Below are 27,570 nucleotides of genomic sequence, written 5' to 3' on the forward strand. Positions count from 1 at the left end.
AAAAGAAATCACAGCTGAAAAGTGAAGTGGGATTGAAAAATGGACAGGAAAAAAAGGGGAAACTGAAAAGGAAAAAAAGGGGAAAAAAATTCAAATTAGACGAACGGCAAATATTGACGAAGTGTTTAGATCGATGAAAAATGGATGATGATGAAAGGTTTGAGAGAGAGAGAGAGAGAGAGAGAGAGAGAGAGAGAGAGAGAGAGAGAGAGAGAGAGTAGTAGTAGTAGTAGTAGTAGCAGTTACGTAAGGCATTGGGAAGAGAGGGAGAGGCAAAAGAACCTTCTCACCTCTTCATTTTGTCGATGGGAAATGGAAAGGCAGCCAAAAGAAGAGGAAGAGGAGGAAGACGAGGAGGGAGAAGAGGTAGGCGGAGAGACAAACACCTTTTAGGGCTGTCAAGTGAGGAGGAGGAGAAGGAGAAGAGAAAGGAGGAGGAGGAGGAGGAGGAGGAGAGGGAGGAAGATGATAATGAGAGAGAGATATGCGAAGGTGATGTGAAAGCTTTTATTTTTCTTATTTTTCTATCTATATTCATTTCTTTTAGAGTACAGAGATGTACGAGCAAGAAGAGGAGGTAGAGAAAGAGGAGGAGGAAGAGGAGGAAGAGAAGACCTTGGTAGCACAGTGGGATGATCGCTATCCAAGCCAACGACAACACGGGGAGCAAAAATTATGACCCTGTGTTAAAGTGAAGGACAATCACATACACCTATTCCCTCTAAGTGTCCCGGGTTGGCCTTGCTAATGCCGTCCGTCAGGGGCACAGTGGCCAAAAAAGTTCACCAAAGGGGGGAGGAAGGGGTGCATACCTCCGAGGCGAGCACAGGACTCAAAATTACCAGAGCAAGAATAGAAACACCGCAGTCAATGTTGTTGTGTAAGAGTTATATGTCGCCAGTCATCCCTTGCTCTTATCTCTATTGCTATCATTATTACTACTATTATTTCCACCACTACTACCACTACTACTACTACTACTACTACTACTACTAATGTTTTTTTTTTATGTGTTAAGAGTATGGAAACTCAGTTGTAAAAGTGGTTTCTACATACTGCTCTCAATATGATGACTAGTACATTTCTGAAAGTTAATTTCATTTCGAAGGCATTATGATAAAAAAAATGATTCTATCACTACTACTACTACTACTACTACTACTACTACTACTACTACTACTACCACAACTTCTACTACCAGTACTATTACCACTATTACTACTACTACCACTACCACTACTTTTACTACTACTACTACTACTACTACCACTACCACTACTTTACTACTACTACTACTACTACTACTACTACTACTATCACTACTACTACAATACGCTTAGTGGTGTTTTAGTTCTTGTTCTTATTGTTGGTTTTGCCGGTGATATTTGATTCTGCATTTCTGGGTCAGAGGGTCACGACTTCAGCTCCACACCACTTTACTGCATGGAGTCGTGTTGCGCAGATTGTTGTTGCTGTTGTTGTTGTTGTTGTTGTTGGTAGTGGTGGTGGTGATATTATTGCTATTGTCGTTGAAAAGATCCATCACCACCACCAACACCACTACCACTAAAACAACTACATCAACACAACAACAACAACAATAACAACAACAACAAACAGAAAAATAAGGAGCTAGTTTGAAAATAAAGAAAACGTCCAATGAAAATAGGAAAATAAAAGAAAATAGAGATATAGAGAAAATGTAAGATAATAGAAGGAACGTTCCACTTGTTATTATTCAATTGATACGATAAAGATACACGGAGAAAAAAGAAAACGTGTCTATTACGAGAGAGAGAGAGAGAGAGAGAGAGAGAGCAAATTTACACCGTTTAACACTAAGTGGCAATGTCCGATTTGTTGTTTCTAGTGATGCACTGAAACGTTTCGACTTCTTCCTTACCCCTACCCCACTCTCTCTCTCTCTCTCTCTCTCTCTCTCTCTCTCTCTCTCTCTCTCTCATAGCGTAGGTTGCAATGTACCCTTACGCAAGACTGTTTCCGTTGCCTGCCTAGTCGTTCTCGTTCTAGGAAATACGTTGAAGGCAGGTACACTATGTAGGGCACGAGAGAGAGAGAGAGAGAGAGAGAGAGAGAGAGAGAGAGAGAGTATCTACTCATCAACTGGGATTTCCTCTCAATAACGAACTGCGTTTTAATATAGTCAGTGGAATTCCCTTATGTCTTCCTCTCTTCCTTCCTCCTCTACTCTTCCTACAAGTGTCCTCCTCCTCCTCCTCCTCCTCCTCCTCCTCCTCCTCCTCCTCCGGGCTTGCTTACGTCAGTTCTCGGATTCTCATCTCCCTGTGTGATGGATTTTTTGAGGCTAATGGATTTTAAGGATTCTCTACCCTCCTCCTCCTCCTCCTCCTCCTCCTCCTCCTCCTCCACCTCCTTCTCTTCCTTTTCTCGCTCTTTCCTCTTCTCAATGCATATGGAAAGTAGTTTCGTGTTGTTTGTTGTTATTACTGATGTTGTGTACTGCGGTTGTAGTAGTTGTAGTTTTAATGATAGTTGTAGTAGTTGTAGTAGTAGTAGTAGTAGTAGTAGTAGTAGTAGTAGTAGTAGTATCATAATCAACAAGAATAACGATAACAATTCCTTTTTACTATTGCTACACAACAACAACAACAACAACAACTACTACTACTACTACTACTACTACTACTACTACTACTACTACTACTACTACAGCATCGTTACTATCATCATCATTAAGTGGACACAACACGATCGTTATCTTGTCACTTTGGCCGACGCAGGGAAAGTTTGTCACCGCTACCACCTCCTCCTCCTCCTCCTCGGCAGCGTACGTCATTTCCTTCAGGCGCGGGGGTTTGTTTGTCAACACACTATGGGGCGGCGGGAAGGAGCAGGGTGTCTGGAAAACCCAGCAACTTAGGGAGCGTGGCGGGGAGTGTAGATGCCAGACACCTCCAGTTACTAGCACAGGAAATAGCAAAGTTGTGATGCTGCTTCTTTCCTCTGCTCTCCTCTCCGCCTCTCTCTCTGGCTTACTCATTTATCGTTCCCTTCTCTTCTACTCTTTATTTACACCTCTCTCTCTCTCTCTCTCTCTCTCTCTCTCTCTCTCTCTCTCTCTCTCTCTCTCTCTCTCTCTCTCTCTCTCTGTGCATCTGTGTTCTTCGTCTCCTCGTCTCCTCTCCTCCTCCTCCTCCTCCTCCTCCTCCTCCTCCTTATCGACTGTCCTTCTAATATGAACACTCACTTTCTTCTGATGTTCTCTTTGCTCCCTTTTCTTGCCGTACCGTTCTAATCCAAAGAATCTCTCTCTCTCTCTCTCTCTCTCTCTCTCTCTCTCTCTCTCTCTCTCTCTCTCTCTCTCTCTCTCTCTCTCTCTCTCTCTCTCTCATTACTCAATGCTTATACAACTCCCCACGTCCCTTCCCTCACTCTCCTCCCTCTCTCTTCTCCCTCCTCGTCGAGTCTCATGAACCTTCCTTTCCCCCCCTGAACCCTTTCCCCATGGTGCCCTCACCCCGTCCCGCCCCAGCCACTCGCACCCGCCCGAACATGTGACTCGGCTGCACGTAAGGACAAGTCATGTTTATATCACAAACGGGGTGAGGCGGGGGTCAACCTGCTCCTGCTCCCGATCTTGTTCTTGATCTTGTTCCTGCTCTTGCTTCTAAATTGTTTAAATGTCCACGATTTATTCAAGTGTGTGAGGTGATTTTGTTTATATATTTGTGTCTTGTTTATTTGTTGTATGTGATTTGTTTATGATATTGTGTACCTGTGGTTTCATCTTGGCCTCTCTCTCTCTCTCTCTCTCTCTCTCTCTCTCATTCCTGGTCGTTATTGTACGTTATAACAACAACAACAATTACTACAACAATAATTACAACAACAAACAACAACAACAACAACAACTACTACTACTACTACTACTACTACTACTACTACTACTACTACTTCTACTACTTTTATTAAACCATACCTTCGTCTCACTACTGCTACTACTACTACTACTACTACTACTACTACTACTACTACTACTACTACTACTGCTTTTAGTAAACTACTCCTTCGCCCCACGTACTACTACTACTACTACTACTACTACTACGACGACGACGACCACGACCACGACGACGACGACGACTACGACTACTATCATTGACAAGAATTTTCAGTGCGCAGTATGTAAGTACAATACGTACCATTAGTTATGAGTTACTGGTTTGCACTGGGCTAAGTGAAGCAAACCCGGCTATCCCTCACACAATTGACGTTACAACATTCCATACGCAGGATGAATCATGACAATATACGCAGCAGGTTTTGCATCATAGAACATATTTAAGCTTTGTAATATTGTGCTATTATTTCTTTTCACACGTGTGTGTGTGTGTGTGTGTGTGTGTGTGTGTGTGTGTGTGTGTCATCCCGTCCTCGTGATATGATTTTGTTCTTTTCTGATTCGTTTGTTGGATTTCCTCTTCTTTTTTGTTTTACGTATTCGTGGAAAGACAGACGCCTTCCTGTGGCGCTTGTTATTATTTTTCCTCTCAACTGTTCCCCGAGTAACTTCCACTGCTCTTATTGTTATTATCATTGTTACTACTACTACTACTACTACTACTACTACTACTGCTACTGCTACTACTACACTACTACAATTACAATTCCATTTGCTTCTTCATATTTTACGTTTCATTCTTCTGCGTCTTCTCATCATAAGCGGCAGCGTTGTGGAGTCACGTTCAGGAACACGTTGATGTTAAAATGTCTACGGTAAAACACGACGTATTTGGCCGCCACTATCGATTCTCTTATCTCTCCCAACACTGAATGAAGAGCCATATTAAGCTTCTCTCCTCGTCCCCAGTGACTACAGGCCCATGGTAGGCAAACACCACCGTTGATCAAATTCTTGCAATATATACTGTAATAAAGGCCATGTGTAAAATTGCGACAGATTGTCGCTCAGGTGCGATGATGTTACGGTGAGAGACTGGTAAATGGTGGCATCCTGACATCCCCTCCGCGGCGCATGCGTGGGCTCGACTAGGTTGCCAAGCTCTTCCACTCACACGTGTGGGACTCAACTCTATACTTGATAGAAAGCTTCGGTTTGAGGAAAGGAAACACGCTGTAAAATACTGGGATTGCTTACCAAATGTCCCTCTCATAACTTGTCCATTCAAGACTTTTGTGTGGCGAGCTCGAGAAGGAGCAAAGCAGGTCTCCAGGTGTTGGTGTTATGAGACCTCTTACCTCGCGTTCCGATGTGATGACGTCATATGGCCGTGGTACCGCTCACATTCACTGTTGTAAACATTACGCCCACGTGATAAAGTAGTGCCCAGATGTCACCCGTACATTGAACTGTCTTATTTCTTTTTATTAAATGGTTCTACCTATATGAAATAATGTATCATTAACTTCATTTTATTATATAGCAAAAGTTTGTAAGTGAGAATGTAGTCTTGAAGGTGTTTCCTTTCAGGCAGCTGCTCCGCGGGCTTTTCCTACTGGCGCAACGGACGGTGAAAGGTTGTAAGTCGAATCCAAAACAGTCAGTAGTAAGCTGGACTCGGTGCGTTGAGGACGCAGTGCGGCAGTGACTCTTTGCACCGTGCCACGTAAACTTACGCCATATGGAGGATGTGTTGATGTTGCGGCAGTCTAGGAAATGCAACATTGCGACTTTAACTTAACTAGATATTCTGCGTGTTTAGAACTGTTCGTGAGTTGTTACTAGGTATCCGCCAAGATGTTGATGCAGAGGGTGCTCAATGTCTTCTCCCAGAATTCAAACCTGACCCTGTCGGTTGAGAGATCCAAGCCCAAACCTGTTATCAACGGTAAGTATTACTGCACTACGTGTTCTACTATAAGTTATTGGGGTGGGCGTGCTTGGGTAACGGGGGTGTGAGGGTACGAGAAAACGTCGCTGGAGCCAGCACTGCATGTACAGGAGTAGAGGAGTGTAGCGACGCCTTCCAGCTTGCTGTTCCTATGCAGGTTTTCCCGTCACAGTGTTGTGATGTACTTGTGTTATTGGGCAATATAGAATTATTAGGGGCAGGCAAGGACGGAGTTGAGGTGGGAGGAGTGAAGTAGGTCGCTGCTCCGCCTGCTCCACCCCTCCCCTCCCTCTCCCTCCGCATCTCCGTCCCGCTCCCACACCCCTACTCCCGACCCAACGCAAGGCCAGCCCAGGGTGCCTGTTATGGCCAGCCCGGAATCCACTGTTTATTGGAACGTAAGGCGCAGTCTGGGGGCGTGACAGGGGCTGCCCTAGCATGGTGAGGGACCTGGGCAGTGAGGGCGGGAATAAACGAAGAGTATCGCGTGAATCGTAGTGGTGAAGGGCTGAATGAGGTCATTGATTGTATTTTGTAGGTCAGGGGGTCGTGCATTAAATTTTGCCCCTGCATGGTATGGAGTGGCGTACTGCAGGGGAGGGGTGGCTGGTGTGGCAGAGTACGTGTGGCTGTAGTAGTGGGTGATGGAAAAGTTTGTGTATGTCGCCCCCTGAGGTATCCAGGACACCCAGATTACGGGGCAGTTTAGCCATGCCTTCGTGTCACGCACATTGATTGCATGTGTGATATACTCATGCTTAGGGAGGGAAGAAAGTGTGCTGCTGTTGCTTGGAGGGAGTCATGTGTCGTAGTTGTGATTACAGGAAAAGGGTCACTCGTGTTGAGATATTAGGGAAGGGAAGTCTCTCTCAAAACTCCACGACTGACTCTCACTAGCTTCTGGCAATTGGTACCATACCTCCCCAGCACAGTGCCTCTCGAGACACAGTACTCGAGAAGCATGGCGCAGCGTAACACATTTTCTCTCTCGTCTATGAGCGGCATGAAGAAAGTGACGGAGGCTGGTGGTGGCTAGTTGGCCTCGCCCTCCGCCACCATCCGCAGTCTTAAAATAGCTCCGTCCTTAGTACGCGACGAGGTGGCTGTCCGTCCAGGTGCAGGGTTGAAGGGGGGGGGGATAGTGGTTAAGAACTGGGGGAAAGAGGGGGTAGGCAGACAAGCAGACTGAACGAGTTAGGAGGACCTACACTTGTCTGGTCATTGCTCTGTACCTTTCAGCTCTGGTGCCCAAAGTTATTTTTCGAGGGCATGAATCGAAAGCACACACAGGACCTTTTTAATCTAGAGCCGGACCTGTGCACGGCGCCAGCACTACCTGGACGTAAATAGCAGCAAACATACGGAGCATACATACATGCTTACGTACGTACATACATGCTAGCCCCCCTCCTGCTCTCCCTTTACCTGCCCTGACCCCATCCTGGCCAAAGTTAAAGGAGAGAGTGCGACGGTTATTCTCTTTTATTGATCAAGTGCTCTAAATAGACAGCCTTGGTTCAGGACACTTGACTGCGTGTATTCTTCTCAGCCAGGCCTCCTCCACACCAGCCGTCTTCCGGGGAATAGGAGGGAGGAAGAAGGAGCGTGGGAGGATTGGGTGTAGCACGCAGTACTTTCCGGGTGGGGATGATAAGTCTTACTCGGCAGCACCAAGCAGGAAACACCAACATATCGTCACCGTTAATGGCAACCAGTATTGAAGTATTGACACGTTGCATCGATGTATTTATATATCCGATATAGCCACGTGAGGCCATAAAATGTATATAACTTGTTCCCCAGTAGCTTTGAAGGTAGTGATCAAGATGTGGAGTATATAAGCATGTTGCATTAAGTTATACGCAGCGTAGTGCAAGGGAAAGGAAGTACTGTGGAAACGGAGACGGTGAAGAAAGGAAGCAAGAGAAGCAGGAGGAAAGATAGCGAGAGAGAGAGAGAGAGAGAGAGAGAGAGAGAGAGAGAAGTAGGTAACGTGAGCAGCTGGGAAGAAAGGAAGGTAGGTAGAAAGCTTTCCAGGTAAAAAAAAAAGAGAGAGAGAGAGATGGCATAAAGGTTGGATGATACTGTTATGGCAAATTTAAGTTACCATCTTCATCTTTAATTGACTCACAGTTCAATTCTTCCTGTTGCTGTTTAGATGAAAGCTTCCGCAGTCGAGTACATTCATGCTTTCCAAACTTACCTTGTACTATTATTTTTTACTACTGCTGCTATTCTTCCTTCTCTTACAGTCCCTTTAGACACTTCTCCTTTCTACCCCGTCTGCTTCTAACTCTCCAGGAACAGTTCGTAGTCTCGTGGTCGTACTTCAACTCTCTCTCTCTCTCTCTCTCTCTAGGAAACTTAACTTTTTTTCATATTTTGTGGGACTAACTCTACCTTTTCATTCATATTCATTCCCAGCTAACTTTCACTCGTTTCTATCCCTCGCACTAGCATTCACGCTCTTTTCTGCCCCCTTTTCTCTCTCTCTCTCTCTCTCTCTCTCTCTCTCTCTCTCTCTCTCTCTCTCTCTCTCTCTCTCTCTCTTACAAGGACGAGGTCGTAATAACAGACTGACTGACTGATGGAAGAGGTAAAGCAAAAATCACTGGTGTCTTTCGATTACTGTACCACTGACACACACACACACACACGCACACACAGCACGCACGCACGCACACATGTACACTTTTCTGGGGGCTTTTGAGGTGTAATTACTATACGTAGGTGCTGAGACAGAAACACCTTCCACTATTAATTTCTCCTTCCCCCTTCTGCAAATTCCCAAGCCAATTTTCTTCTGAGAGTGAATTGCACGTGGCAACTGCTGCGCCCCAAATGAGGAAGGAAGTTAATTTGCTATGTTCTGTGTGTGTGTGTGTGTGTGTGAGTGAGTGGTGAGAGCGCGGTGCTGCTGCAGGTAGAGAGGGAAGTGGAAGAAGTGAAAGTTGTGGAAGTAACACAGACTACGATTCGTCCAAAGTAGCGGCGCACTTGATGACGGTGTGTGGGTGATGTACAGGTGTGAGAAAGGGAGAGAGAGAGAGAGTAGCTAGACGAGACTGTATGTTTGTGTACTTAGAAGCAGGAAAAGGTGTATCAGAAAGAGGCAGAGGAGCAGATGGATGTGATAAGACGAGGAAGAAGGAGAAACGGGAATATTAGGAGGAAGAAGACGAGCAGGTGGGTTGCGACAAGAGGAGACAAAGCGAAGAGGCCTTGCGAATGAGGGCCACGGCGCTGATGAAACTAGGTCAACCGAATTAATCAACGCAGAATCTCGGACTGAGACCAAAAATTATGTTCGTTTGTCTCATCTGCGGCCGACATTTGAAACGGATATTGAAGAGGAGGAAGGGAAGAAAGTGACACCATATGACTTTCCTCGCAGCAACACACACTGACCAGACACGAGGCTCGGGGATGTAAACACGATTATTTACCGCAGACAAACCTCAGTGCTATTCTGGTCTTTGATATAAGTGACTGAAGAGGAGAAGAAAGAGGGAGTGAGCGAATAAACACCACCTCAAACCACCTTACTGAAAACTGCGAAAAGACCGAGGGAGAGAGAAAAAAAAAGACTTGATTCCGATAAAGAGTTGCGTCGGCAGGTGGAAGAGGGAGGAGGGAGGTGGTGTGGAGGGAAGGTTGGGGGTGATGCCAGACTGTCGAAAGTGGGGCACGCGACCACCGATCAGCTTATGGGTGGCCTCGAGCTGCTCCTGCGTCGCTGTGCCGGATGCAAAGTAGGTAAGTTGTGTGAGGCCGAGACAGGGAGGGAGCGAGGCCTACCCGGAGCAAGACGAGATGGAGGGAGAGGGAGGTGTTCTGAGGTGGCCGACGCAGTAGGTACTCCCCTCCAGACCCCGCCCACGCACGCTCCCCGTCATTCTATTGATCTAGTACAGTCTAGCCACTCTCTCTCTCTCTCTCTCTCTCTCTCTCTCTCGAGGATTGTTTTCGTAGTATATTTTCCCAACTCTCTCCTTCATGGTGGTGTTTTGTTTACCATGCTCGTCCTTGGCTTACAATCGTTCCGCCGCGGCGCGCATCGCATTGCTCCAGCAGGTGAATGTGGTCCATTAGGTCAAGTGGAGTACGGGTGGGAACGCCACTCGCTACTTTATAACACGTATTGTTGTTGGAGCGACGATCACCACGCGTAGGAGTTAGATATAGGTCCAGGTGTAGGAAGAATATAGTTGCCTTGACCCAGTTCCTGTCAGTGTGACTCACCTATGTATTTTTTTGCTTTCTTCCACAGCAGTGCCTCGGGAGCACCACCCACAGCCGCAGCAGCCACAGCCTCAGCAGCAGCAGCAACAGCAGCAGCAACAGCAACAACAACAACAGCAGCAGCAGCAGCATGCCCATAATAGCAATCACCCGGCCACCACCAGCGCCTCCACCAACACAACCAACAACCCCCCACATCTAATCCACGCAGGCCAAAACCACGCGCCGCTTTGCCCCAACGTGGGTCACGCCCCCAACGCCGCCCCACTGCTCTACCACCACCACTACATCCACATCCCCGCCCCCCGGCCCAGCCCACCAATCCTCGACAATGATGAGGACGAGGATGACGGTGGAGGGATATCGGACAGGCTGTACCGAGTGGAAAAGACGGTGGATGAGAAGGGCAAAGTTGTCTCCAAGGTTCTGGGCAAAGGAGGTTTTGGCACCGTGTACTCCGGCAACAGGGTGAAGGATGGAGCGCCTGTAGCCATCAAGTCAATAGCCAAGGACCGCGTGCCAGCTTGGGGAGTGGTAAGTAATCTCTATATCTGTTTTTATTATTTTCCCTCGTCAGGCGTCACACAGAGTAGGCTTTCCGGGGTCTTCTGTAATCCCTTTGAACTGTGAACAGCACCTGATAGCAATATAGCAGCTTGTAAACTTGCAGGTGTTGTGTTTCAGGAAGGCAGTGGCAGACGTGCGTCCTTCTTTCGTTCACGGCCGAAGCTATTATCCTTGCGCCGCGATGAAGCAATACGGACTTACTTTCATGGGTTCTGGCGAGGTTACTTCAAGTGTCAGTCAGGGATTTACTTTTCCTCTATTCGTGCTATTGGATTTAGAAAAGATGAGACTCGTGTAAAGATTAAGTTTGTTTTGCCAGTATTTGCTGCCTTCTGGGTGACTTTCACTTTACTTGGTAAGAGAAAGTAAACCGTTTCTTATCACATTCTCTCTCTCTCTCTCTCTCTCTCTCTCTCTCTCTCTCTCTCTCTCTCTCTCTCTCTCTCTTGTTCGCTGGCCTCCGCGCTTGCCCACCTGCCGCCGCCGTACGCAGGTGTAGCAGCAGGTGTAACGCGGTGCACCTGCTCGCCTACTCTCACCGGTTGCGTCACTCTTGGACTTCAATCGACGCAGATGTTTTGAGTTCACTTTTCTCCGGCGCTCCTCGCTCCGCCCCGGCTGTCATTGGGGCGAGTTTGCTGCGTGCGTGGCGAGGCGTAAAGTGTCACCAGTGCCTACGAATCAGACCGTGGTTCGTGTGGAAATATCGTGCGTATGGCAACCAGGAGGCACCACCACCACCACCACCAGCACCTTGAGCCCGTCTGTAGAGGCCAACCTCGCTATGCCAACTCTGAAGAAATCTAGGCCGACGGGTGCGATGTGTATAGTAGCGATGGACACGCACACTTGAGCCTTCCTTTCATTGCACGTGCGTTAGCTAGGCCTCGTGGCGTGTGTGGCCTACTAATGGAGTTATGGCGTAGCGTGTTACTAACTTGTGTCTTGAGGATCGAGGTTTGCAGCGAACAGGGTCTCTAGGAAGGACTCTCTCTCTCTCTCTCTCTCTCTCTCTCTCTCTCTCTCTCTCTCTCTCTCTCTCTCTCTCTCGGGGTCGAATTATCCTATTAGGCCAGTCACCGGACTCCACCTGTTTTATTTTCGCTGGCTGAGAATGAAGGTTGTTAGGAGGGTCCGTGGGTCTCCGAAGGGCTGGCTGGTGGAGAGGCACTGCGTCCACCTGGTCCAGGCGGCCTTTACTCCACCAAGGTGCTGGATTCCAGACGCTGATACGCAGTGCATTTAAGCCTTACCTCGCCCTATTAATATATATTTGTCTATAGTCTCTCTCTCTCTCTCTCTCTCTCTCTCTCTCTCTCTCTCTCTCTCTCTCTCTCTCTCTCTCTCTCTCTCTCTCTCTCTCAACTCTACGTAGCGTTGTGGAGTGAGCATTGAGTGGCGACTGGTGAAGGTCTCGTGGCGGTCCTTCCTATCACCCAGCCCACCCTGAACCTGACTTCCGCCCCGTTGGAGGCCGGGACACTCCTTGTTGCTGCCGCCTGTCTCACCTGATACGCACAATGAATGGAGAAGTGCCATTATCTCTCTTTGATTCCCTTGCCGCGCGGGAAGAGAGGAGGTGTTTATGCCTCTCACGTAATGACGATTTCGTGTAATCAGACAGAGGGAGATAGAAAGAGGAACCATTCGTGTAGGTGGAAAGGAAAAGACTAGAGCGACTCCTTCCTTCAATTTAGTTCCGTCATCTCCCCTCCGCTGCCTTTCTGTCACGGCCTCTTTTCCCTTCTCGATGCTAACGGTAACTTGAGATCACTGTTTCGCCTTGGGTAGGATGCTGGACGCTCGCCTGAAGGAGTCTCCCCGTGCCGGACAGTAGCTACCACTGCTTAGGAATTCTGTGCGTCACTGGCGTTCCTGAACTCTACCAACACTCGTTGGCGTTACCGGCCATTGACATGAGTATTATTGTAGCTAACGGCAACAAATGGTTAGGTTACGAGTGCTAGGTGTTTGGATAAGTGTTCGGGTGTAGCTTTAGAGTTTTCTACCTGACAAAAGGAGTAGAACGGAGAAGAGGAAGGCAAGAACTTCTTCAGTTGTCCATTATTCTAAGAAGGGAACAACAACACTTTTCAAGACTTTTGCCTAACCTTTAGTAATTCATCAATTGTAGAAAGAGCAGGACGACAGCAGCGATCTTTGTGACTACGTACACCCTCCATCTTTCTCCGCATTATTGAATACGAGTTGAAGCTCCCTCTCCCCTCGATGTTCACGTCAAGACGAGAAAGTAACTTCCCCTGGCGCCTGCGGGTCGTCGTCTGTCAGGGATTAAGCTCACGCCTCGCACGGAACAGGTGGCGCGACAGTGGCAGGTGTGGCGGCGGATGGCGGCGTCTCGGCGGCACTGGACTGAGTGTCGTGGTAAAGGTTACAGAAGAAACACCACCGCAGGGCTTAGTTGTGGTGCGTTAGATCCTGTTTGAGATGGCGTCGTTCTCCTCTAAGTTGATGTTTCTCTGTTAGTGTTACAGGTCTTTTTTGAGATGTACCTGGTGGAGTAGGCCTAAGCAGGGATGTAATTTCAACTCAGGTGTGCGATTAATGACCTTCAGCAGCGGGGAAATTAATACAGCCTTTACTAGAAAATGTCGGTCTAAGTTTGTGGTTTGTATTGTACATCATTATGACTTTTCGTTTCATCCGGTACTTTTTATTTCTCATGTAGCAGATATTAAACCTTTCCATTACTCTCTCTCTCTCTCTCTCTCTCTCTCTCTCTCTCTCTCTCTCTCTCTCTCTCTCTCTCTCTCTCTCTCTCTCTCTGAGTAGTTGGACTGTTGGAGGGCTGGGAGGTAGGCTACATAGCTGGCTCTGGCTCACTCGCTCGCTCTCTTCTCTCCCCACTTCCCCCCCTCTCGCGCTTCTGCTGCTCCCCTTCCTTCATCCTGGCAGTCGTCAGGCTCGTCACGCACGTGCTGCTTCCCGCCAGAGTACACGGCGCGGGCGGCTGGCTGACGCAGGGACGCAGGGAGGCAGGGAGGGTTTCCGCTTTCAGGATCCCCACCTCCGTTCGCGCCAGCTGGGAAGGGAGGGTGGCTGAGAATGGGGGGCCTACGACTGCTATTCAGGCTCTGTAACGGCGGGAGCAGAAGGGACGCGGCTTGGTATCTAATTATTTATCATGGAAACTTAGCTAACTTGTCGCCTTGAATTGAATGTTTGTTTTGAGTTATATTTACCTAGTTTTGTGCGTCAGAACTTTAGCAGCGTGAAAGAGAGACGAGAAGATGGAAAAAGAGTGTATGTAGAGAGAAAGATAGAGAGAGAGAGGGAGAGAGAGACTAGAGGGAAGTGGTAACGTCGAATAGGGGAGAAAAGGGAGGGTGACTAACCTGGGGGGATGACGAGAGGGACCGGGCGGGAAGGGGAGTTGGTGAGTGGCGTCCGACTCCGACCAGCAAGAGGGGAACTTCGGCGGGGTGAGTGACCTTGAGGTGGCGTAGCGTTGGTGTGTAGCTTCCCCTGCGACGCTCCGCCCCCTGTTCTCTTCCTTTCCCGTCCCCCTTAAGCTTCCCCTACGCAGCCCGCCGCCGCCGCCGTAGCCGTCGTTCGTATTGTGTGGTATAAATTTGATGCCTAAAGTAGTCTAGTTGGAGTGCCTGAGGGAGAGACGAGCGAGGCGACGAGTGCCCTTCACCATAATAGAGAAGTAAGTAAGAGGGGGCAAAGTTTGAAGTAGAAATGAATGTGGTTTTAGTGCGGCTATATATATTACAGTGATCGATGTTGATGGTGGTGGTGGTGGTGGTCATAAGTGGCGTTCTCTCTCTCTCTCTCTCTCTCTCTCTCTCCTCGTCTGTTTGTCGGTAATGTCAATAACCAGAAGAGTTTAGCGTGTCCAACAACAAAAATCTTATCGAAACTGTAACGCGAACCACAACAGCGAGGCAACTCCTCGGAGATGTTTGTGGAGATCGCCGGTTACTTTCCTATGCAATACACGCCACAGAACCAACAAACAATGAAGTATGCAGCGCCGGACGGTTTGAATATTACGAAACCTACCACGATGCCAACTGGGGTCTGCTGTGTCTCATTTGATCTGTCAATCGTAAAGTATCGCCCCGTGTAATGAAATGACGGCACTTGCTATTCTACATTTATTAAACAGTCCACTTGGGTGTCTATTCAAGAAAAGCGTCCTACTGTTTCGTCCATCGTACTACTGCGCGCGTTGCGGTAGGTTAAGATCATGACGGTACTTTCCTCCCCTCGCGTCCCTCCCACCCTCCCTCCGGCCTTCCCTCTTTCCCTCCCCCATTAGTAACATCTAACACGAGTGGATCTTCCTCTTCTGTGGTTTGTCTGTGGTTAGCAAGGCGCACATACACTTGAGCAGTATGTTACAAGTACTTGATGAGTTTGATAGCCTCGTACTGACACACTTTCAGTTATAAATAGATCCTCCGCTCATGTCGTTTCTCTTTAGAAGACTTAAGCTTTTGTAGTGACTTATAACTGTAATATACTTGTATAATTCATAGAACCTTCAATAAACAAGTTGTTGTTCTTCTCCTTCAGGTACATGGAAAGCGGGTGCCTCTCGAGGTGGCCCTGCTGCTGCGGGTGGCCCACATCCCTCAGGTTGTCCGCATCCTCAATTGGGTGGAGAAGGAACATTCGTTTCTCCTCATCCTGGAGCGGCCTGAGCCCTGTAAGGACCTCTACGAGTACGTGACGGAGCGAGGCCCCCTGCCCGAGGACGAGGCGCGAGATCTGATGCTGCAGGTAAGAGAGAGAGAGAGAGAGAGAGAGAGAGAGAGAGACGAAGCCAGGCAGAATCTTCAAAATTAGAACGTAGTTAGGGTCGTCAGTATGTGTCGCTGTTCCTAAAGGACATTGCCCCATGGCGTCTGGTGGCCTTGGCTGAGTGGTGCAGCCTTGTTCTGGGTTATTGACCAAGCAGGGGCGTGTGGAGATTCTCTTAGTGGCGGCGCCCTAACCAAGGACAAGCTCGCCAGCAACGTCAACACTTTGTAATCATTCCTCTCTGCCTTGATGCTTCATATCTAACGGCTCTGTGCTGGTGAACATAATTGTCTTTCATGTAGTGTTGTCATTGACGATATTTATTTACTAGTACGAAGTTTGATTATAGCTCTCGTGAGTGTCCCCCAAGTTCATGCTGTAAAGGCCGCCATGGAAAGAAGGAAAGCGAAATACGAGAATGTTTTGGGGATCAGGTTAAAGTCCGCACTGTTCGGACTCAAAACGTGTACGTAGGTCTGAAAGATAGATGCTATTTTGGCCGCCTCTGAGATCACGTGGCTTGAGGTTAGGAGTTCGTGTGTGTGTGTGTGTGTGTACTCTCGTCTCTTAAATGACTACTTATTAGGAAGCTGTGTGGAGTTGTAAGAGTCTTATTAGTGCTAAGGAAAACGGGAAGGCGTATGTGTGTAATAGATTCCTGGAAAGAGATATGAATGGTGTAAAATGAAGAGAATCGCTGCTACCACCATCACCACCACCACCACTACCACTATTTCTGTAACTAAGGGGATATACTTGTTGATCTAGATGATAAAGAAGTAGAAGAAAAAAAAACACATCTTGGCCATGTGCTGCGCTGGTGTCTGATGGAGATAATAAGAGCATGATTCGTGAGAAGTCAATTGCAGCTTCCTTGACCTCACATATGTAGGTTATCTTGCGGTATCAAATGTCACAGTTATTAGTTCATGATCACAGAGAAAGATACAGGAAAGCTAGATTTGATGTGCGATTCCATTTAGTTATCGCTTATTGTTTATATTGACCTTCAGTGTTGAGAGGATGATTAAATGATAGTGGTATTTTTTTTTTTTTAAGATTCGTGCTCAATTTGACTAAAAGTTATGGTTAAGTGAGATACGATGTCATGATATACAGTCCAAATACGAAAACGCTGTTTCATGAAGATAATATGGAGTACTGCATATCTCAGAATCATTATTTAACATGGGAAAAAGTATAACACTAATTTGTAATAGTAGTGTACGTGAAATTTTCCTGTTCACCCATAGTAACACCATTCTGATTTTCTTTATCATTCCACGTCAACTTTGTCTATTCTCCACCTGCCACAGCTTTCCCTTAACCTACCTGCCTTCCTCTCATTTACTCCCTGATATGCTCTTTTCTATACATTCTTTCCTCTTCCTAATGCAGATGATTTACGCTTATCTTCCTCTCCTTTCTTCACTCAATCACTCGCTCACTTAAGTTACCTCTCCTATATTTCTCCCACTCCTCCATGAGCCTTCATCCACTCACCTACCCTCTCCTCCTCTCCCCTGCAGGTGTTGCACATCGTGATGGCTTGCCACGCGGCGGGAGTGATCCACCGTGACATCAAGGACGAGAATCTTCTGGTCACCACAGACAGACACGGCCGAGTCACACTTAAGCTCATTGACTTCGGCTCCGGCGCCTTCTTCATCAGGGACAAGATTTATACAGATTTTGAGGGTGAGTGTTGTTATTAGTGTTTTTTTACTGTGTTAATTGATGGGGAAGGAAGGAAACCAGGGTGCGGGTGGTGTTAATTGCATTTCAAAACTGTTGGTTTGATGTCATCGTTGCCCTAACCTGGTTTTCCTTGGCCATTAATTATTATTATTGTTATTATTATTATTATTATTATTATTATTATTATTATTATTATTATTATTATTGTTGTTGTTGTTATGAGGTGATATTGTTTTCGTTATACACACACACACACAGTACATATCGCACATTCTAAGCATTACAAGCGTGACGTGTGTGAACGCTTACCTAAGAAGCGCCTATCTAGAAGTTACGCCACGACAAGTCCGCGCCGCTTTCCTCCACGTCACACCTGCCCCATCCACCTGTCGAGTGACGCACCACTAAGGGAGCAGGTGATCCAAGAGATTGATTAAAAGTGTGTTGGTTGGTACGAATAGACTCTTATGAACCTCTCTCTCTCTCTCTCTCTCTCTCTCTCTCTCTCTCTCTCTCTCTCTCTCTCTCTCTCTCTCTCTCTCTCTCTCTCGTAGCATCCTACTTTCAAAGCTTTCACTCATACACTCTTACACCACACGAAGGAGGCTCAAGTACTTTTTAATGACATCAGGAGGAGGAAGAGGACCAGGTGAAGATGAAGCTTAAGACGCCGAAGACTAAACACACTGTAAAAGACGAGCGCTCCTGTGACGTTCAGAGGGAATAATAACGTAACTCCTGATGCTGCTGTGACACACGTACAACCACTTCTTTTTTTTTCTCCCTGCATATACTTGTCCTTTTTTTTTTTCCTTACCTGGCTGTCCTTCTGTAATGTGTAGCACTTGCCCTCACCTTTGTTATATCCCCTTACATACACACTTACCTGGTCACGTCTCGGTTACCTGTGGTTTTCTATGTGTTAACCTATGTCCCTCGTAACAGGCGGTATTTAAATTTTTTTTTTCTCTTCTCGCTCCTTTCCTGTCCTGGCTCCGGGGAGGTTAAGAAGTATATTCATTGTTCTTTTATGGAAATCTCTTAAGCAAGAACGTAGGGAAAAGACAGTGGCTCCCTCCTTCTCTCCCTTCTTGTCTTGTATATGTGTGTGTGTGTGTCTTTCTTCCTCCTGCTGTTGCTGTTGAGCCATGCATTGTGTGCTAATTTTAAACGACGTCGGCGCTCAACTGGGAGCCTTTCTTTTATATGCAGTCTTTCGCAAGCATCTTAACGCACTCCTGTCAGCTTCCAAGGTTATTTTCAGTTGTTTTGAGGCGTGTGTGTTTGTGGTGACCTGTTTCGTGGGTGTGTATGTGTATGTACCTGTGTTGTGTGTGTGTGTGTGTGTGTGTGTGTGTGTGTGTGTGTGTGTGTTTACCAGCATCATGTCTGTAAAATTCCTTTCGCCAGTCTAATGTTAGCTCGCACCATCTCAATATTGTGACACCTGGTGATGGCCTGCTCAGGTGCACGTCATCCATTAACGAAATGTGTCGAGGCTGCATCTTTGCCATAGCGCCTCGGACAGGTGTGTCAGTTAACCTCTCTCTCTCTCTCTCTCTCTCTCTCTCTCTCTCTCTCTCTCTCTCTCTCTCTCTCTCTCTCTCTCTCTCAGCATGGAGACAACCTGGTGATAAGGATCCTTTCTTCTTCCTCTTCTTCTTCTGAGTAAATTCATGTTGACAGGAATGGTATGGGAAGGAGGAGGAAGAGAGAGAGAGAGAGAGAGAGAGAGAGAGAGAGAGAGAGAGAGAAAAAAGAGGTGGAGGAGGAAGAGGAGTGTCGTCGGAAGCATTGTCCACCATGAGGGAGTGGAAGTAAAACACTCCTCCCTTGTTTGCATTTCATCTTCCATTCTCATTATTTTTTCCCCGCTTTCCTCTCCGCACAACTGCGCCGCGAGGATCATCTTAGCACCATATCTCTTCTCTCAGCGACGGAACGTGAAAATTGACGCGGCGTGAAGAGAGAATAAGTGAACCTAATGCCTCTGTGAAGGAAAGGAGCAGGCTGGGTGGATGCCTCGGCTGACTGGCTGACTGGCTGGCGGTTCGGCGTCTTCCGTACCGTACCCACTCCTTCTTTGCAGCAGATTAGAAAGCACATGTTTTTTGTTTTTTACTTCTCTGTTACTGGCGGCGCTCTACGTTCAGCTATTTTACTCTGGGAATATATAAAAAAGGAAATTACGAAAGTCTGCTGCATTCTCTCTCTGTCTCTGTCTCGTAGTGTTTTTTTATTGCATGATCTTTGCCTACATGGTTTTAATATCACTGCAAAAACTTGTACAGCGAGAGAAATATCTTACTCCTCTCAATTGTCACTTGTTCTGTTTATTTTCTTAAAAAGACCTTTACTTTTTTAGAACAATATAGATTTAATTCTCTCTCTCTCTCTCTCTCTCTCTCTCTCTCTCTCTCTCTCTCTCTCTCTCTCTCTCTCTCTCTCTCTCTCTCTCTCTCTCTCTCTCTCTCTCTCTGTTATATTCCCAAGGTACCAATAGGCTGCAATGCTCTGGGGAGTTTCTCAGCATCTTGCGTATCCCTCTCCCTTCCTCTCGCTTCATTAATTAAGGCTCTGAGCAACCATCCCTTTACTTGCTCGTTATCTTCCTCCAGCCAGCCCCGGTCCCTCCTCCCACCGCCTCCCTCTGCGCTAGTTGCTTCGTCCGTTTATATCGATTAACCCACGTGTCGCTGATTATGACACTCGTAATAGAATTCAGAGGTGGTGCTGGTGGTGGCTTGATGGAAGAGAGAGAGAGAGAGAGAGAGAGAGAGAGAGAGAGAGAGAGAGAGAGAGAGAGAGAGAGCGTGCGTCCCGTGTATGTATGTGTATGTGTGTGAATACAGTATAAGATGGAAAGCCCAGACTCGTTGGCACAGTATCTATCGGCTACTTTCACTCGGTTGTCTGTCTAGTCATGTAGAAGCAAGTGTCTGTCGGTAAGTTGTCGCGGCAAAAAGTCGATCTTTGTTGAAATTATCTCTCTCTCTCTCTCTCTCTCTCTCTCTCTCTCTCTCTCTCTCTCTCTCTCTCTCTCTCTCTCTCTCTCTCTCTCTCTCTCTCTCTCTACAGCTCAGCAGAAATTACGGCTGACTGGACTATACACACACACACACACAAACACACACACTCGCGACTCGCTTATCCTGAGTTCCAGAGTTCACTTCATATTTGACGTATTAGTCGATTCAGAACATTGTGTCTATTTTGCTATTCGTTGTTTGGTGTAGAGGGAGCATCACTTCCCTACATGAGTCTGGAGGAGTAAGAAAGTAAGGACGGGAGCCGTGGCCGCCACTGATGAGCCGTCCAGACCGTGTGTTCCTGAAGGGAGATCAGTGGGCCATTCTTCCTGAAATCCGACACTTGTACCCAATGTTGAACTAACTAAGAGGTCTTTTTTTCCAGCCAGGAAGAGAGGATCGGTGCCCTTGGCGGTGGTGATGAGGCCAGCAGGTGTTGAATGTTTTGTGATGTTGGAGAGTGAAGGTTTGCAGTGCGTCATGTTGCCTTTCTTTCTTCCTCAGGTACCAAGGTGTACTCCCCGCCCGAGTGGATTGTGCACAATCAGTACCAGGGCGTCCCGGCCACCGTGTGGTCTCTGGGCATTCTACTGTACGACCTGGTGTATGGAGACATTCCCTTCGAGTACGAAGACCAGATCGTGGAGGCCAAGGTGGTGACCCGCCCTGAAGTGTCCGAGGATTGCAACAGTCTCATTCAGTGTTGCCTTCAGGTGGTGCCTGACGACAGGCCAACCCTGGAGGAAATGCTGCATCACTCGTGGTTCCGGTACAAGGACTCCCTCACTCGGTCCATCTCAACCCGCAGCGCGCCCGCCTCCGCTCCCTCACTCATGCCCCACACCTCGGTCACCTCTCCGGTAGGCTCTTTAGGATCAGTGGGGTCCTCTCATAGCTCGGGGTCCCTGCCTCCCACACCCAGGACACAAGATAGATTGGAGTTCATCTCGGCGTCCCCTCACAGCACCCATCCCTCCACATTGTGACGCCAACGGCGGGTAACCGCCAGCTAGTGTACGTCCGTGCCCTCTGCCACCGCCGACACCACTGTCTGCACTAAAACGCTTGTGTGCTGGTGGTAGTGGACGCCCCGATGGCGGCGTCCGTGACCAAGCAAGGCGTGGTGGCAAGGGATGCGCGGTCAGTATCCAGCATCAGTGCCCAGCTACCAAAGTCCAATCGTCGTTATCTTAGTGAGCGATACACTTCATAGCCGCATCACCCATCACACCCTCTCACCTCCTAGTATTGCCTTGCATTCATTACCTTTATTTCATTTTATCGTTTACGCGACATAGAATTACGTTGTGCTCTCGAGTTGCAGTTTCGGTTAACTGCTTCGAGAACATTCTAATCCAAGCATGTTACATTGTGGTGTGTGTAAGCGCCACTGGTACGCCTCAGCGACCGTCAGTGCGCCGTGTTGGTCCACACCAGGTGACGGCAGCGGCCCAGGTGAGGCTCGCTGCTCACTTTCCGGCGTAGTGGTGACCTTTCTACACCTGTGTTTTTCGATCCAATCTTTTTTTCTTTACATCTTTCGTAGTCGTGTCAGGTTTTGATAAGAAGTTTCGCCGCCGTCTCTTAAAACCCAAATGAACATAAAAAATGGAATGTAAACGTGCCACGTCCTTTGGATTCTCTGACATTCACCTTCTTACTGAAAAGGTTTCCTGGAAAATCACGAGGACGTATGTATTCTTCTTGCAACTTTTTTTTTTTTTCTCAACCCCATCAATTTTAGTATTTATTCCTCGGCTCCCATCACGACCACTCCCTCTCCCCTCCCCCGTCCCTCCCTCCTACCCTGCCAGCCCCTCACCACCCGTACCCTTACATTCCACAAATCACCTTGGTCACCCCAGTATGTGTTGGATGTATATTTCGAGTTTGCTTTCATTGCCCGCTTGTACATCATGGATCAATTATTTATTGTATTTATTGATGGGCTGAGCCGCTCTGGTATCAGGGAGCCAAGGTTGGCTACGGGAAATGCTCTCAGTCTCCTCCTGCATTAATTATTCTCCATGTAATTTCTCATGAGAACGCCACGCAGCGTCCCGTGTCAACTGGAGCGACCTGATCATCTTGTCCACTGGTGCTACAGATCATTCGCTGAAAATAACACTAATATTGTATTCGATATTTCGAAGTGTTTTATTTTGGCTCTAAGAGTCGCGGAATTTTCGTATGAAATATTTTTCTGTATTAATTTGTGTACCATTGCGTGTTTTACTGCTGTCTGCCATTCTGTCAGGAGTATGTTTGTCGCGGCTCAGGAAGCGCCTCGTGGCCTCCGAGGGGCGGGGCGGGCGGTGGGCGGCCTCCTGCACGCCTTGGCCAAAGGGGGACTGTCTCCTCCTGCTGGCGAGAGCACCTTTTTTTGAAACCAAATTATTTGCATTCACAGTAATATTCATGGAATATGATGGACCAAACGCTAGTGTGAAGTGTTCCGCCAACAGGAGGCTAAGCCCTAAAGGCGCCCCCGCCACGCCCGCCCCTCCGGGAACCTTCCTCTCCGTGTAATGCATTCTAAGTCAGCCTTTATCCTCGCTGTGCGTCATAAAGGTGCGTCTGTATATTTGTGTTGTAAATTATGGTAAGGTATGAATTTAGATTTATTAAGTCTTATTATATCGATGTATACGTCCAGCTGATCAAGTCTCCAGGTAGCATTGCTTTTTGGAAGTCTGGTGGGCGCCCTCACTCCTTAGCCGACCAGACTCCCAAGAACACCTTCCCTTTGCCCCGAGTTCCTGTGCTGTATAAAAGCTTGTTTTTCTCCGTATGAGGTGACACTGTATTGAGACAAGACCAGTGTGATCGTCCGCTCGACTTGGCGTCAACGGAGGCTCGATATGAGTCCCGGCCAGCGAGGCGGCGCCACTGGGTCAGTCTTGTCTGTGGTGAGCCCTCTCATAGTGTCGATAAGAAGTAAACTTTACGTTAGGTGGTGAGGTAACTATGGTGTCTACTGGAAAAGTGTTTCATGTTTGGCTGTTATCTGTTTATCTGTAAGTGCGCGAGGGAAGGAATTAACAGGAAGCACAACCTCTACCTTTTTTTTTTATTTTAATTCATTGCCGACGTAAAGAAAGTAATGTCCTTGACGGAGACGTACTCTTGAGGCTGTTGCCCAGCGCGACAGGTCATAAACACCTCCACCATTGCCCCAATGCGAGGACAGAGTGAGAGCGGACACACTGCCGGCCAGCCTTGCCCCGCTGCCTAGGGTGCTGCTGCGGGCGGCGGTGTCCAGTCAGCACTCGGTCCCCGTCTCGCCTCCGTGACTTGTGATAGCACACATTAACCATTAGCACCACACTATTAACACTAGTATTGTTTGAGCAGATTAGAAAGTAATGTTACGCGAGTTATTTTTTTCTTTACTCTTGTAGGTTAATTAATTACGTACACCAGCTTCTAGTGTTCGTTTTTACGTTTTCCAATTGCTAAAGAAACAAAAGATCATTGTGGCTTTTAAAATTTGTTGAAGCTTTCATTTTGTACCATAAGAGATAAGAATACGTTTGCCTCTTCCCTCACTCCCAACCTGCCCCAATGCCCGGCAGGTGGATCGAGGCCGCCAGTTCTGCTCCTTCGGCAATACAACGTAAAGACCTCCCTTCAAGCAGACCACTTAACGAGAGAGAGAGAGAGAAATCGGTATGATCTGATCAGGTGCTAAAAGATGTGCAGAGTTGTCTTCACCTGCAAGAGGGAACACAAAAGGGGCATCAGAGAGAGAGAGTGTGTGTGTGTGTGTGTGTGTGTGTGTGTAAGAGAGAGGGTGGTTCCATACTTCCAACACTTTTAAGCTGTAGTGGAATCAAGAACCATCATCTCTCAGCGAAGTCAGTAATTTGGATTGAATTGTTTACTTTTTTTTTTTCTCTCTTTTGTCAGTAAGATACGTGGAAGCAATTCTTGTTCACCAAAATCCATATCAAAGTTCCTATTTTTATTGTACTGTGAAGTCTGATGAATGACTTGTCTCATCATGTACTGTGCGAGGAGGCCCCGTCAGTATCATTATTATCATATCAATATTTATTATATTTATGTGAGTGTGATTATTATTATTGCTCCTTTTTTTATTTGTCTCCATATAAAAATGATTTTCAGCGGTGAAACGACGGTGAAGTGTGCGTGTGTGTGTGTGTGTGTTTGTATGTGCGAGAGAACGGTAGGGAAATAAGAGAGAGAGAGTCAGAGCACGAGTTGTTTGTCCTCAGTGTACTACGACCACCACCACCAGTGTTGAGACCAGTGTCACTCCGGGTGTGAGCCGTCACAGTATTAGGGGTCCGGTGGGTGGCTGGCGGGCGAGGTCGAGTCACCGCCGCCTCCCACTCCCTTCAGACCAACACTCGTTCCTCTGCTCACCATTCTCTCAGATCATGTTAGGCTCGTTCAACATTGGTCGTAGTGTTACATACGTACATGTCTCTTGTCAAAGGCATTTTCGTTAGTTTCCATGCGAAAATTATTCACACACAGGATTTTTTAAGTCGGTTTTTTGCTGTCACGCGTGTGAGGGCTGGCAGCGGCGTGTGTCCCGGCCTGAGCGACGCGTCTCATCCCTTGCTCGTCTACCGTCTCAGAAGTCGTACTGTATTATATTTATTGATGAAGTATAAATATAATATTTCCCGGAAATCATGTTTGTAAGAAGAAGTATTTTTGTAAAAACGTAAAAAAATCCATGTGTAATGAATAAATTTTTAAGTTTGATGTTTTTGTTTTCTTGTAACCATTACTTTACTTTAAGTTGCTTCATGTGGTGTTTTGTTTACTTGTCTTGGTTTGGCCAGTTTAGTTTCCAGGGAGAGGCCATACACGGGGGCCTTGCTGAGTGTAAAATGGGAAGATCAGAGGCATAGTAGTAAAGGGAGAGGGTGAAGACTTTGGATACCGAACACTACAATAATCATAGAATATATAAACGTGCCCTACTATTATAATGAAAATATTCACAAAGCTTACTATAAACAATTACAAATACATTACAAGCTTGCATAATAATGGGAATATTCTCACTATAGCATCATAATGGAAATACTCATATCTACCAACACAATATATTAAAAAAAATACCCATACAGCGCATCAAATGTACATACAGCCCAAATAGATATTCACACAACCTAAAAAGCTCGTAAAATATCAAAGCTTGGTTCCCGCTGCCCGCTACTGTCAGGATATTGCTTCGAGAGGCGTGAGACTCAATGGGGGTTCGGTGAGAGGTTCATATGACGCTTCGAGCTGACTGAACATAAGATCATACTCTGAAACTCTTTTATGCCTCATCTCTACTACTATCCAAAATCTCTTGTAAACGTGGCACGGGTTTTAAAAGGTGTTCTTTATTGGTATAATGAACAATATTCCTAGATCATTATTAAAAGAACAAACACACTTAAAAACCCGGCTACTCATTCTCAGTGGCCTTTGAATATAATCATAGTGAGAGAAAAAAGTGTTTTAGAATACAGGTCATAGTATCACGGATGAATCTAGGCTGAATGGCGTGGCTGAATGGTGTGAAGTAACCCACTGCAGGTGTTCAGGTGCTACGGGCACACAAGTGGCTACAGCTGTGAGGTGAGACCCGCGGCCTAGCATTCCTGCCTGAGTTGTGGCAGGATACAAGCTGTAAACAGTGTTGCCAGATGTTTATCTTCTACTGGGAATGAATTATTGGTCTTCGAGTCTTCATACTCAAGGAAACCAGGGCTTGATGAAGGGTAGAAATCTCATTCTTGTCTTTTGGTTCTTCTACATTTTGTTAAACTTTTGCATTGTTAAAGTTGCTTTCGCTGCTTCCTACAGATATTTATCCCAGATGTGTTAGGGACAGCTCGTATCTAACCAGTGTTAAAAAGATTGTTTCTTTGGCAAACTCTATGGTAAGAAGGAAAAATCTCCAACAATAGAGTGATTATACTATAGTGAATTATGACACTAATTCATTGTACATTTACGATTGCAATCAGATGTACGTATATAAAACTGAGCATGCTTGAATGAAGAAATACTGATTCTCTTGAATTACATGATACATAAGCATGCTTGTATAACTTGTAAGTGGAGAAAAATATATATGATCATACATGAACAAAAGAAACGTGTTTGAATATGAAATTACAAGGCACCATGAAAAAAAAAAAAAAAGGTAGCGTGTTTGAATATGAAAAACGCATTATTCATAATTTCGAAGACCTGAACCCTGTGGAGGAGCAGAGCCATAGGACCCCTCCACCTCTGAGTCCGTTCTGGGGTCCGTTTTGGGTTCTGAGAGGCGATGGAGTCCCTACATAACACATTTAACACCATTCAGAGTGCGAGGAGAGTACAACACAGACCTGATGTGTTTTCTATCTGTTTCCTCCTTGCCTTGCCGCGGACTCAGAACAGGACAGCCGAGAGTCGTGTTTCCACGTGTTGTGTAACTCGCAGCTTCCTCTCCAGCCCTCCATCTCCCGCTGCAGCAACGTTCCCCGCAGGACTGCACCGCTCTAGGGTTTATAGCGGTCGTTAAAGTAAAGGATAATGCTCTTAATACTCCTAAAATGAAGCTTAACATTTAGGGAGTTACTTGTGGGAATATGTTACGATGCACGAAGTTGAAGCGACTACTACATTCCTGCTTGAGAATTTATGTAAGATTAATTAAAGAGAGCAGCTTCCTGAATCTTCTTATGTATAATCTTCCTTACAATATTTCTCTTATAGCAACTAAACGGCTGCAAGAAAGCTGATATTATTTCCATATTTTTGAATACTTGTGGGAAATCAAACTTAGCTTACATAACATAACTCAATCTAGAATAAAATGACGCCTCAGAAGAATTCATATGAACACTACTGTTCTTTAAAGATATGGCACTGAAGCCTTTATGAAATAGGTAGATTTAAACCATATTGTAACCCTTTTCTACCCCTCATCTCGGTTAGGCAAATACAGGTGTGTCTTAATTAACCGGACTCTAAGTAGCCTAGGTCGTTCGTTCCCTGAGAGAGTTATCCTCGTAAGACATAAAAGGTTTCAAGTCCTCAAGAGCATAGAAGGAACGCGCCGCCATTTCCCACATCCCAGATTCCCCCTCTTGACCTACTCACCAAGGCGCCCACCAAGCTAGGTCGGGGGGTCCTTCTTGTCACGTCGGTTCCCTCCTCCCTTTCTTTCTTCTCTCTCTCTCTCTCTCTCTCTCTCTCTCTCTCTCTCTCTCTCTCTCTCTCTCTCCTGGTTCCTTTCATTTTTTTCCTTTTTTTCCTTTTATCTTCCATTTTTTGTTCCGTGTTTTGTTTCTTCTCTTTGTAATCCTTTCTTTCTTCTTTCTTCCTTTGTATTATTTATTTTTTCTATATATTCTTTGTGTTTCGTTGTATTTTTAACTCTCTCTCTCTCTCTCTCTCTCTCT

The 27,570-nt window shown here is 46.6% G+C and overlaps 1 protein-coding gene across 1 annotated transcript; it reads left to right on the forward strand.

Annotated features, from left to right (window-relative positions):
* The first annotated feature begins 5,537 nt into the window (after positions 1 to 5,537).
* LOC123503486 (serine/threonine-protein kinase pim-3-like) lies at positions 5,538 to 24,880 on the forward strand. The gene is made up of 5 exons (XM_045253309.1): positions 5,538 to 5,831; positions 10,105 to 10,610; positions 15,189 to 15,395; positions 16,946 to 17,114; positions 20,648 to 24,880. The coding sequence occupies exons 1-5, from the start codon at positions 5,741 to 5,743 to the stop codon at positions 21,127 to 21,129; spliced, it is 1,455 nt and encodes a 484-aa protein (XP_045109244.1). The 5' UTR covers positions 5,538 to 5,740; the 3' UTR covers positions 21,130 to 24,880.
* The last annotated feature ends 2,690 nt before the right edge of the window (positions 24,881 to 27,570 follow it).

Source organism: Portunus trituberculatus, chromosome 14 (assembly GCF_017591435.1).
Source record: "Portunus trituberculatus isolate SZX2019 chromosome 14, ASM1759143v1, whole genome shotgun sequence".
Lineage (NCBI taxonomy): Eukaryota > Metazoa > Arthropoda > Malacostraca > Decapoda > Portunidae > Portunus > Portunus trituberculatus.

What these genes read in the sequence shown, in the direction of transcription:
- LOC123503486 (XM_045253309.1), top strand. Translation starts at nt 5,741, where the DNA reads ATGTTGATGCAGAGGGTGCTCAATGTCTTCTCCCAGAATTCAAACCTG. An exon ending in GCGTGCCAGCTTGGGGAGTG is followed by an intron (nt 10,611 to 15,188) that starts GTAAGTAATCTC and finishes CTTCTCCTTCAG; the next exon opens with GTACATGGAAAGCGGGTGCC. An exon ending in GATTTATACAGATTTTGAGG is followed by an intron (nt 17,115 to 20,647) that starts GTGAGTGTTGTT and finishes TTTCTTCCTCAG; the next exon opens with GTACCAAGGTGTACTCCCCG.